This window comes from Megachile rotundata, chromosome 10 (assembly GCF_050947335.1).
Source record: "Megachile rotundata isolate GNS110a chromosome 10, iyMegRotu1, whole genome shotgun sequence".
Lineage (NCBI taxonomy): Eukaryota > Metazoa > Arthropoda > Insecta > Hymenoptera > Megachilidae > Megachile > Megachile rotundata.
Window position 1 is genome coordinate 3,946,057 of NC_134992.1, and position 13,850 is coordinate 3,959,906.

Consider the following 13,850-nt stretch of genomic DNA (forward strand, 5'->3'; position numbering starts at 1 on the left):
GTCATGTATCCTGAAATGCAATATCGTAGACAGAGGCTGGCAGAGATTAATGGAAATTAATAGTTCTGTAATTCGTGGTTATAAAGACAACCATAAGCAGCAACGTACAAGTTAATAACAGGATTTATCTGCCACGGTATACATAAATGCTCTTTATTGTCATTTTTATACATTTTTCGATAATGTTTTATAATACATAAGCTTTTTAGAAATAATTCGATATTGCTTACCTGTATTTACGTAGTAATGAAGGAGATGTGATCTTCATAGACACGTAAATACTGAATGAAAATTATTACTCATTTCTTTTTTATTTGCACGACAAATAAATGCGACCTCATCAGAGATCACATTCACGTTAGTGATTTTTGTTGAAAATTACAAATATAACGAACTGTTTGCAAAAACACTAACATTAACAGTGTTTGAGGTATTTTGCTTACTGCTTAAAAAATTGTTCCTTTATCAAGGTATTATCAGATATAAAGCAGATTTTAAATAGGTAAGTTCTTAAACACATATATGCATATCCTTGCAGTCATCAGTTTCATAAAAAAAATTGTGCAAAATTTGTTAACATCGTAAAATATAACAAACTCATAAATTCCCATTTATATAATTGTTAAAAATTATTGTAGCTAACGATCAGAATAATCAACCAAATATAATTTTTATTGATAATTGTTCATCAAATATTCTATATCTGAAAATTGATTTAAAGGTACTCACGTCCAATAATCAATATCTTATCAAAACATCTTTACATGTCAATAAACGATTGTTTTTAAACAATTATCCAACAATATCGTTTACCTTACTACTTTTACAGTAAAATTGATAACTGTTACTACTTATAACTTACTAAATTTTCCGTTAAGGGAATTGGTATCTTTTCCTCCGTCCCTTTCATAAATCTCAGCAAGCAGCTGAATAAATAAACCCCATAACTTCCTCATAAATAGATTTCTTAATCTATTCCGCAGCGGATAATCTCCCGACCATACTTAAAGAATTCAATCTGAAAATATCATAGATATCAACGAATTCACGCACTATTGCGAAAAGAGAGAATTATGACCGTCACCGTCCCATAAAGCGTATTAATTTCGCAAGTGGCCGGAATCGAATAAACTTCGAAGTAACCCACCTTACATAACGCGGCAAATTTCAAGAATTCTTGGACTGCTCGTCTCCCTAGCTTCTCGTTCCTCTAATAAAAACGGTCCTCCTTGAAGGTGATTCGGCTAAAACGCGAGATGTTCGTTCGCGGCTATATTGCTACCTTTATTAAAATGGGAGGAACAACATCCCCCCACGCTCTCCGTTTGTTCGCCACGTTCCACGTTGATCCTTCGGATATCCTACGCTCACGCACAAATGCCCCGCATGGCAGCACCGTGGCGATTACGGTGACTCATTAGCCGCGCCACTAAATCATAGTGATTTCCGCGCGGCATGCGTAGCGGAGAAAACGAGAGGAAGAAGAGAAGAGAAGCTCGATCGTAGGAAATAGATAGAAAGCAAAGGTGGACGGCGAGCCAAAAGCGACGAGGACAGACACAGCGAGCGTGCCCGAAGTTGCACGAGTACCCGCGAAGATAGCCGAAGCGACGCGCGGCGGTCTTTTGCGGTACTCAATGGTTTCAGTACCGAGCCGCCACAGGTTAGGACTCGACGTGGCTCCGGTTTGTGGAGGGTTTATTTCGTCATTCGTTTTCGAACGTAATTTCGGTGCTTTGCGTGTTGTATGAATTAAAATCGTGCCGGAAAAGGATGCTTTTATTTTCTCTTCCCTGTCATCTATGTCATTCGTCATCGTCGACCGTTTATCCGTTCATTCAAATTGATGGTGACAGTCAGCCGACATCGGAGCTATCATTTTTTGGGAGATGTGCACGCTCTCGCAAACCAATACATACAATAGCATCTTTTTGAATGCAAGGGTTGTACCTTTATCGAGCATTGGTCCATTGTGCGTGACTGTCTTCGATGATCCTCAGAAAGAGAAACACACGTGTATGCGTAACGGTGCATGCGAATATCGAGCCACGATTCATCGTTAACTCGATAAATAAAAGAGTGCAGTTCCGTGACACGGAATAATTTACCGCGGCAGTGTGTGAAACCTTCTTGCGAGTTTCGTCGATGGAGAACCGGTGATTCGGTTACGAGCGCTAATAAAATCAATTGCATCGGCTGATTAATTCCGATACGTAACAATTTAATTGCTCCAGATATATCAATACCTTGAATACCTTTGATACGTGTTCATCGACGCGCGCTCCGAGTGGAGTAGCGGTGCAAGTAACAAGCCCTAAGACGGGACCGACGAGTTCACACGAACCCATTGCAGTAAACTAGACCTGTATCTGGAACGTTATTTGTGGTTGCGTTCAATCCGGGGTTTGACGATTCTCGCTAACCGAGAATTCGAACTGGTATACACAGTCACGTAACGTCGGAGGAACGTTTATTTTAAATCAAAAACATTAGAAGGTTCATCGCAGCCGCGCCTGGATATTTCAAGAACTCCGTTCGTTAGAAGTTAGGTTTTTGTGTACATACAGCTACATTTGCCGGTCGAGTTTATGGTGTTTCCGTATTTAACACGCGTTCGTCATTAGTGTTTTCGAGTGTTGTCTCAAATGCGCGGATTCGAATTCCCAATTTAAAATTGTCTGACGGCGTGTACCGACTGACTCGAACAGTACATCGACTCGACAGTGATGCAAGTAGATTGTCAGTGATACAAGTATAACGTCAATGACACAAATATGTCGTCAGTGACCTAACTACATCGTCAGTGACCCAACTACATCATCAGTGATACTAGCACATGCAGTGATACTAGCATTGTCGAAGACGACAAGGATCCTCCGAGTCGGCATCGTTAAGCTTCGCATCCGAAAGTCTAATTTGCCCTAAATCCAGCGGTATCATTTAAAGATTCATCTCGTAGGATTGTGAAGAAGGAACTCAACGAATTTTAGCGTCGCCAGTGTGATGTAAACGTTCCAATCGACCGTTCAAAGTATTCACCGTGGAAATCCGAGTAACAATCTCGTCTCGTTCAATTAATCTCGCGGAGCGGGATTAATTGAGACACCGGCTGAAGATCCTCTCTCACCCGGCGTAGCAATTAGGAGGGAAGAAGTTGCGTGATCAAGTTGGTCGTCGAATCGCTGAAAGTAGTTGACAGGAACGATTGGTCCAAAGGCGATTACTGTCGTGGAGGGCGAGCAGGGGGCACGCAGCGGATTCAGAAGGAAAACGACGGTAACATTGAGGAGGACACAAAGGCGTCGGGACGATGTCGACGACGGCGGCGCAATGCAGCAACGGCAGTGGCACCGGCAGCAACATCGGCAACAACAACGAGAACACCGACTGCACTGGCAGCAACAACAGCGGCTGCAATTAGTGCCGGCTCACGACGGTCGCGAGACTACGTAACCGCTGAAAGGGCGACGGGCGGGTTAGGTGGTGGTTAGGTCGGTCGGGACGACGAGAGTTCGAGTTCGAGGGTGTGTGTTCAGTGCGCGAAAGGGAGACAAAATGTGGTGGAGGTGCCGGTGGAGTGTCGCGACTACGACCACGGTGTTCGTGTTGGGGGTTGCCACGGTTTACTCGCAGCTGGAGATATCTGATCTGAATGAGCCAAGTGAGTTGTACACAGTTATTATTATTTATATCTGATCCAGGGACCGGCAGTGATGGAGGTAATGGGCACCGTTGGTTATATACAGAATTTTTGCGAGAACTTTTGATGAAATACGACGAGGAACTAGCCGGAAAAGATAACTGCGAATAACCTGACACTTAATTTATTCGGAAAGCGCTAGGTAATACCGGTGCTCCGGGGTTTTCTGCAATTAAAAATAGACAAATTTTTGTCTCTCGTAACTGGTATCGTTCTTTTTTAGACTATTTTTAGTACTGTTTCTACTGAACGATAAATTCTTAGTTTTTAAAACGGTGAGCGCTAGACAAATGGTTACTGTGAAACAGAGCTTGAAAGAAATTTAGAGCAAGAGCTTGTTTCTGCATTTGCCTCGCAACACGGTCATTTATCATTTAAAAGTATTCTAATTTCAAATGGTCTGTTATCTTTACGCTGAAAATTGTAATGTGAGTGAACGATGTTAATTAATTGCTCTCTGTATATTCATTCTGTTAACGTTAGTTTGGAACTTGAACTTTCACTGAACGTTTTACTTTCTTCGACAGACTGCTTATTTTTGTTTTTCGCTGCAAAATATTTCTCTTCGTTGCCTGAAAAATTTTTAATGAAATTCATCAGAATTCCAATGTTTCAGTGAAGTCAACGTTAATTATTTTTATTTTCCAATAAAACAGAAAAAATATACATTTATGTTTACCTTGAATGTCATTTATGAAATACAGTAACGGTGCCCGTATGTTCTTCACTTTTCTCGCTATCCAAATATTTGGAAAATGTAGCAGCACATTTTCAGGTTAATATTTAATTGATTCAAGAACTCCGCGTTTAATTAAAATATATGTTAAGCGTAATTAAAAACATCTCCTTTTGCTTTTTTGTGAGGTATTACAAGTTGCATTTTAAGAGTATTTTACAATTTTATTTGTAACTAAAAGTGTAATATGCTTAAAACTTCTACTCTGTAACGTTGTCGTTAGCAAATTAGCAAAATATTTACGCATACCGTGTTTATCGCTGAAGTGTCTCGTCTGGTACTTGCACAGCAAAAAATTGCATGTACGATTTAGTACGTACAGTAATGATTAAGTACGTAAAAGTAATGATTCATTGTGAGAAGTTCGCGAAGTTTCGTTTCACCTTGAAAACGGGAACAGTGCTGAATGAGTCCTGTTCACAGAGATAAACCGCAAAAGCCGGAACAGTTACGTCGATTTTTAATTATCTTTGATCGCAGTGACACGCTGAAATCCCGGATGCGTGATATAAGAACGCGTTGCGCAATCAACACCGTTATGCGTGAATTTCCACGTAAATGAAAATTGAAATTACGAGCGTTTCCTGGAAAAATTCCTGACGTGTTCTCATGATTGCACTTACCGTGGAAAAGTCGTGCGTCGAATGTCCGCGATATAGGTAAACACCGAAATTCCAGATGGGACGTGTTAAGATCTCGTAAATGTCAGCACCTTTAACTTATAGCGTAAAGCCCGTGTATCATAACCGGTGATCGAGGATTGTTTAGTAGCAGCGTGCATACAAGTCGCCTCTAAACCTCTAATTAAATTAGCATAGTCAACTTCAAATGTGTAGCCCGAAGTTGGTGTTGCTTTGCTGCAACATTATGTTAGGAAATGTTTACAAGATTAATTAGGGAACTCCGTTAACTGATTACTCACTATTTTTAGTTAATCACCAGAAATATCTAAGAACATAACCGTAATTCTATGTCAATTTCTACTTTAGAAAAAATCAACTTTCTTATGTGAGTTGGTCTATTGCCTATAAATCGTAAACGAAGGAAGATGTTAAAAAATGTTTGAAACAAAACTTGTTCTTTAGACCAACAAATGTGTGTAAAATGTTTTTGGAAAAAACACTTTCGATCTCATTTGTGTTTCAAAACTCATTTTACTCAAATTGGAGAGATTGTTAACATGAATGTAAACGAAATTAACAGATATAGAGGTAATGAGGATTTAATACGGTAGGTCAGGGTTGTACAAAGATGCATTTGGATGCAAATGTTTTTTACGCTTTCGCTTTATCGCAGCGTGCTACACCTGCTACCCTGCGATCGAACGCGTTAATTCGTTGTTCACCGGTAAATCAATGTCGCAGGGATCATTGGCGACATGTGTAACGTCCCTAGAGCCTAAGTTTAGTTAGTTACAAGCGCTAAAAGGTAAAGAGCGGCTTTTACCTCTAAACGACTCGATTTCGCGAATAAAGATTGTGGGATTCGTGTGGTGTGCGGTTAAGGAGTGAAATCCACAGGTCAAAATCTTTCAACAATTTGATTTATTCAATAAACGATAAGAAATGAAACTAACAAACAACAATAACAACAAAATAAAGAAAGTATATAAATTATAAATGATTGATTAGTATAAAGAACTAAATAGATCTTGAAATAATAATAATGATAGAAATAATAGAAATTGATAAATTAAACAGTATGTAATATGAGACTCGCTGGTCAGTACTTTATGTTGGACCGTATCTAATTTAACTTCGCATTTGTAATATTAACTAAATTTGATATTTCATATATATATATATTTGATTTTCGTGTTCGAAGGTATCGCAGTGACAAAGTTTATCTCAATTTGTACGATTGATTTGTATAAATGTTCTTTGACGAAATTAATTAATACTAGCGCTTTATAATCTGCCGCTGCGAGGAATTCGACCTAAGTGAGATTCTCTAAACGCACCTAAATACGCTTTCGCAAAAATTAGACAGATTTATCTACTATCTAACGCGGTGTAATCGATTACGGAAATGACGCTAAGTGAGAACAGTATTCTTTTATTAATTCAAATAACCAAAATTTATCTGAATCTGAGAACTACTCTTCGGAACAATTACTCTTATGATTTGACTCGACAACTAAATGGTTCATGACCCTTTTAGCCAAAACGAATACTGACATCCGAAACCAGATCGCTTAATTGGGGAGCTCTGCGTTAGCCAGCTACTAAAACGACCCAACGATACCAGAATCAGGTGAACAATATAAGTTCGACAGGGTAGCAAATCAATTGACTCTAATTGTAAAATTGTAATTGCTGAACTGCCACCCAAAATACACGGGTTTCAGAGACCAAGCCGCTCAAATGGGGAGCCTGCTATTCGCTGGCTACTAAACTACCCAGAGCGAGCTCCGAGAATCTGATGGCGCGTTAACAATTCAACCAAAAATCAACTATGAGTAGCTGAGAGCTATCGTTTCGATATCTTAGCCTTTCTTGGTGCTAAGTATAGCTCTCTCCTGACGGAGTTTCAGATACGAGATCGTTTGTATGGGGAGCTCTGCGTTAGCCAGCTACTAAAACGACCCACGACCAAGTATCCAAATGGCGTATACTCGCTTGACCAATCAAGTATCAAGATTCGTTGCGGCTCTTAACAACGGAAATTGTTCTGAGTTCTTATTCTTATCAATAATGCTTCTATCGTGCTCGACTGCGAAAACTGTTCTGATTTTAGACGGGTTGCGCTCGCCCTTTTATACTCGCAAGTTCGCCGAATTCCTGGAATTTCTGTGACGTCAGAATATCTAAATTTTCATATAATTTCGTTATTATACATTAATTATAAAATTGAACGATTTAATTATATTTTAAATGTCGCTCTTTAATTTCTGGCTATCGTTTCGATACTAAAATGGTACTCTAATGGTGTTTTAACGAAAAATACATTTTCTGTCCTTCTCTATCAGAGGCGAGTCTATTTCGATTTACAGCTTTCTAGTTTAAGGAAATAATTTTAGTTCCGGCCATGAGTAGTTGAACACTGGTTGATTTTACGTATATAAATTGATTCAGTTAACTAATTAATTTAATGTCCAAAAATGCCGAAAATAGAAATAGTATCGCTATCCTTTTCTAGGATTAACGCTGATCTCAAGGATTTCGGGCGAGTATCGCGGCACGTAGGCACATCATAGCGTAACGAGAATTTCTTATACAAACTATTTATTAGAAAAATAAAATAAAATAATACATAACTTTGTTTTAATGATTCAAACTTAATGTTCAATTATTTTCGCGGAAAATATTACCTACTCTAAATCAAAATTATAAGATAATTAATATAAATGATAATATATATATATTATGATTACCGACTGTCGAATTTGATAGATCGATAATCGATATCTGACATACTGTCGGTAATTGGCAACTACAGTCGATAATTGATTACGCTAGTCAGTGGGTCCAAGATTGTCGTGATGTTGAACCGAAAAAAAAAAATTCTTCCCGGGGACGTTACACATGCTTCAAATTTTATACAATTGATTTATTAGTTGCAGAGTATAGGAGATAAAGTTAGAATAACAAATTGGAAACTTGTGTTTGATAATATTAACTTGATTATGATTGATAACGTTAATTCTACAAAAATAATATGATATTTCAAATGTGTAAATGGCATCACAGTATCGTACGTACCGTTAATTAGTTTTAAACCAAGTTCTTAAGAAATATATATAACGTTTTACAATGCATATTTTTTAATGCAGCATAAATAATAAAAAAACTCGTTAAATCAATTCTAAGGAAGTTTTATCTGAAAAATTCTTGAAAATGTCCTTTTTGTGATTTCATAGGTTTCTCTCTTTGATGCTGATTTCTATAACCACGAATGTAGAGCTTTAGAATATTTTTGTTCTTGAGAGCCAGATTAACTAAAGATCAGTTTCGTTACTGGGAGAAGTAAATAAACAGGAGTTATTCTTGAACAAAAACGAAGAAAAGTTTAATTAATTTAACAGAAAAGAAATAATTAATTTAGTAAGACAAGAAAATGTTGCTAGATTAATCTGATCCTAAAATAAGGATTTGAAACTTATATTTTATCAAGTAAATTTATTTTAAAAAATTAAAAATTAATTGCTTTGAAGAGTAATTTTCAAAACTTATTTGCAATAGTCACAGCAAAATTTATAATAAATTTATTTCAAAGATTTAGCGCTTGTCCATTTTGTGACACATGCCTCATCAAGTTGCGGTATAATTTTATTTATAATTATTTAAAATGGAATGAAGTTATCTAATTTCTATCCTGAAAATATGTTTGGAACCTGATCCTAAAAAGAGTTACTACTCACGTTAATTAATTGTTCAACTTTCATACAAGTATTAATATTTTATGAAGTTAGAAAATTTCAATGAAAAGTCTTTCTTTAAAATTACGTAGTTTCCATAAATTCTGATATTTCCTACTGGTTCCATTTTCAAATTTCCGAAAATTCATTAGTCTTTCCTTATTCATTGCGCAAAGGATATAATTAGAGTATAGAATTTAAATCAGAGAACGTATATGTATACATAATTCATATAAGAATACATTATTTCTGAAGCTGAAACTGAAAATGAAAACTGATCCTTTAAATTTGGTTATTCCTTCTGCGGAAACATTTTAAATAATAAAGTGGTAAAATAAAATACAAATGGAAACGTGAAATAAAAGTGCAAAGGGTTAAAACTAAAACTAAGGCCATTCAAATAATGGTTAGTTTATGAAACTTTTTATTGGGTTGTCCGGAAAGTAATTTCTTTTTTTTTTTCAAGAAAATGAAGGACGATTTTCTTATAGTGAATAAATATCTTATTCTATTACATATTGTCCATTCTGGTCCAATACATTTTACCATCTTTCTGACAGTAACATGATTCCACGCTCATAAAATTTTTGTTCCTTGCTGGCAAAAAGTTGATCCAAGTGAATTTTGACCTCCTCGTTTGAAGTGAAGGTTTTACCGTTTAAAAAATTCTGTAGTGATCGGAATAAATAATAGTAACCAGTATTGGCACTATCGTTCTGTTAATACGTTTTCTCCATACACGTCTGACAATTTTTATCTTGCTTGAACAGCATTTTTACCTTGACGATAGTAAAAAAGTAAAATATGCCGCAAATGCTGCTTTTTTCTTTCCATATTTGATGGGTCACCAACCAAAAACTACTGCGTAGAATCAATCGAAATTTTTCACAAAAAAGCCTTGCTACATCGGTTGTAAAATATACATAATGATTTGCGGCTTAAGTGTGAAGGTAGCTGTAAAAAAATACAATTAAATCCTCTGTTGAGAAAAACTTAATTATTTTGCCTAACAACCCAATACAAGCTTAGTAAATGAAACTTAGTATTGTAAATAATAATTAATAGATAAAACTTAAATGAAGATACTTCCACAAAGTTATTTAGAAAACAGTAAACGATATACGGTGTGTCAGTAAGGCATTCATTATAAAAAAAATTCTAGACTAGAGCTCACTCTCAGACATCTTGTATGTATAAGCCTCAATTGAATTTTATGTATGACGTGTTACCACGCAAAAGCTAATAACTATTTTTTCACGAAATTTTGTATAGACACAAATCTGACACTGTAGATAGTTTTACGACAGGTTTTGTTCTGATAGAAATTGAAAAAGTACAACGAAAGTTGCCTTTTGTTTTACTTTTTCAACCACAATTTCACGTGCATTTTGGCGGCAAAAGGGGGTCAAAACAAACACAAATAAAAAAAGAACAAAAAAGAAGTGTTTGTTTGAACTTACCAGTCATTTTCAAAAGTACAACAGAATGGTGACACGCTCGGTGATTTATTGGAGTTAACGCGTAACAATTTTAAATTGCAATTAAAGTGTCAAAAATACCAAGTCTGCCATAACTCTTTTCAAGTATACAATTGTGAAACACGACACTTCGAGAATTATTTGGCTGTGGCATTCACCACTTCTAGTATTCTAATTTAGACAACAGTTTTTTTAATATTCCAATCATTACAAAAAATAAATCTTACATTATCTCTTCTTAAAAAATATCTGTCTCGAATTTCATGAATATCTTATTCTCTTATTGAATTTTGCAAGAGATATTTATTTTTAATTCTACACTAAAGGTAGACCTGCTAGTATTTCTTCAAATATTTATATGTATTGCATATTTCTATATAAATCTGTATTATACATAATTGTATCACAAATTTCTATTTAAATATGTATTATTCATAATCGCATGTTTTTATATAAATCTGTATCGTACATAACTGTTTCACATACTCTTATACAAATCTATACTGTACATAATTGCATCACATATTTTGTATAAATCTACATTGTCTTATTAATGTAACAAATATTTCTGTATTAATTAGACCTATTAAAGCCTGACAATGAGTATGAACTCACGTAAAATTTCGTGAAGGTTGCATTTTATTTCCCAAGAATGTTGTATTACAAAACCGCCAAGAAAATCTCTTTAATATGCCTTGCTACAGATGTCTGTTTTTACCGTGGCAGTTAACAGGTTAACACGTTGATTGCTTCAGTAGAAATAGTTATGCATAGCGCGACACGCAGTAATATAAATCACCATGACCGTACATGTACGGCCGGATCTGGTTTGGAGTAATAGAATATACAAAACACGCGCAGAATTATCTATACGTTACGCCTCCCATTTGTTTTCATTATTCCTTCAAGGCGTTAAATCTTAAGGTTTTTTATGTCGATATATCAACAGAAGGAAAACAGTATTTATCACATGGTATTATCACATAGGAAGAATGCAATATATTTGTAAATGTTACATTGGATGTCTGAACACATAAAACTTATAATTGATTTAACACGTTGACTATTACAATAAAAATAATCAAATTTAAGACATGTTATAATTATTCAAGAGCACAGTTGATTCATTCCTTAACCTCTTGCATTCTAATATTTGACTGCTACACTGAAGCAAATGAAAATTGCATCAGTATTTTCAAATCTTACCATATATTTTCACAATATCACGTTATATTTCTTTTTCACAGTTCCAAGTAAGTAATATAGATGTTAGGTCTGTATAGAAATTTGTCACTCATATATGAATGACATGACAAAGTATTATCACACTTGTGACGCACAATAGAGTTCAAATGTGATGAACCAGAGTATTTGCAATACGATTGAATTTTCATTTCAATTTTAATTATAATGGCGTACAATCAGAGGTCACTGAATGTAAAATGTTCCTAACATTTTGACTTTCTGTATTTGTCTTAACATTGTGGAAATAATGAGTTAACTATAAGCGACGTAGTTGATTAGAAAATTGGAGGCTAAAGTGATAGGTTGAGCTCTGTACTTGCTACTTTACATAAATAATTTAATAATATTCAATGCATAAATAATTTAATAATATATAATGCATAAATAATTTAGTAATACATAATATATAAATAATATAATCATACATAATACATAAGTAATTTAATTCTTCTTCTTTGGGGATTGCAGAGGTATTCAAACTTTCACACAAAGTAGTTTCAGTACAATTCATTTGTTAATTACTTAAACATTAATGTTAGTAATTTTCAAGAATTTCTTCGAATTTTTAAATGTTATAAAGCGAAATTTGCATTTATTTGCAACGTCAAAACGTTGGTCCTAAGGAACTTAAATTTAATTTAAACTTGTAAACGTGAAAAAGAGCCAGTACTATATGTATAAAAATTTGCCTTATTGATCTTGTGATTCTGAAAATTTACTTTGATGATCAAATTCTAATTAAATGCAAGTATACTCGTGGTTAGAAGTCAATGTGATAAAATAAATTTTTATTTAATATAATACTTTCTATTTATTATAATTTTCATGCAAAAAGAAATATTGGCAAGTTCCCAGTACCATCGGTAATAACTTACTGTTAGTTATAGAACGAAACGTGTCCAGTCAAATATTGATATACAAATAAAACATATCTTTTTATTTTATTAAACAGTGCTACTCCTTAAACGTGTATGTTTTTCAAAATTGATTGTCACGAAAAGGATCAAGGATATTAAAAGATCAACGCGTTGTTTTATGAAATAAAAAATATACGAAATTATTGATATTAATGTGGATGTCCAAATATCACAATAATTAATCATTTGCACGGGAAATTATTTGAAGTACATCTGTATTTTATATCACGAAATGTGAAATTTGCATTATAAATGCAGGTACATTGGGAAAGATCTACAATGCGAAGTTTACATGAAGTAAATAAAATTCATAACAAGTACTGTGTTGGATATTTTAAGCTAATTAAAATCGATTTTCAACAAATTTGAATTTACCTCATTGTTAAAAATATAATTAAAAATATACGAAGTGTTGGCGTATCCATATCAATTAGAAATTACTATGGTATCACGAAGTTACGAAATTAATTACAGTAATATGATATTAAATTTCTAGTGTATAAATTTCGTAGAAAATGAATATTGTCTGACCACCTTGATAATATACGACCATTATCATGATTATAAAATTGTAGTCATTGCACAATATTGATAATGAAACTTTCAGTCACTAACGTAGACGGAACAGTAAAATATTTCTTTGTTAATATCAAATCTAACTTTGATAAATTTAATTGTTTAATATCATCAATGCCATTGTGGAATTGTTCATTGAATTTCGTCATTTGATTGCATTGAATTGTTATTGAACTTATAAATTCAATAGAATGTTACTTTATGACTGTTTTATCTTTAATCCAAGTTCTTTTCAATTTATTATGTGATACAAAAATGGATATTTGATTAACTAAATTTATTACACATTATTTTATTAAAAGGGGACATGTGGTTTCATAGTTGTGATATGAAACAGAAGTTTACAAGATAGCTAGGAAATTATACTTTTCTCTAGTTTTTTTAGAAGTGAAGCAATGTCTGATCTGATTAATAAAATATTCAATCTTACAATAAATTGAAAATTTGGGGAGGAGTTGTATTAAAAGCTGAAACAATGTATTATTAACAAACAATATTATTAGAAAAATTCTACTGAATTTACGTTCCCAAAATGTTTATTACGATGTGTAAATAATAAATATTGGATTAACGGAATAACAAATCATTTTGCAAAATGAATTTACTATTTAATCAATCTGTGTTCAATATTTTGAACAAACATTGTATTATAACATTGTTATTAATTGATGTATATTGCATCGATTTTATTAAATTCAAAATTTTATTTTGAACATTAAATTAATATTGTCGACAAATATTTTATATTGCATCAATTTTATTAAATTCAGGGCTCGCTTACTGACAATGAGATTGAGTGAACATTTTATTGTAGTTAATACTTAATCTATATTAAATATCT

The 13,850-nt window shown here is 33.8% G+C and overlaps 1 protein-coding gene and 1 long non-coding RNA gene across 3 annotated transcripts in view; one reads left to right on the forward strand and one right to left on the reverse strand.

Annotated features, from left to right (window-relative positions):
* Positions 1–13,850, reverse strand: part of LOC143265328 (uncharacterized) — an 85,885-nt gene that overhangs the window by 24,115 nt on the left and 47,920 nt on the right. The gene's annotated exons all lie outside the window — the stretch shown is intronic.
* LOC100877207 (neural cell adhesion molecule 1) overlaps positions 1,637–13,850 on the forward strand; it is a 349,161-nt gene continuing 336,947 nt past the window's right edge. For both annotated transcript variants that reach the window (XM_076536766.1, XM_003703377.3), the window contains exon 1: positions 1,637–3,661. Coding sequence is in view for 1 of the 2 variants with exons in the window: in XM_003703377.3 (XP_003703425.2) it covers positions 3,556–3,661 (106 nt within the window). In the remaining variant the exon portion in view is untranslated. The remainder of the gene's footprint in view (positions 3,662–13,850) is intronic.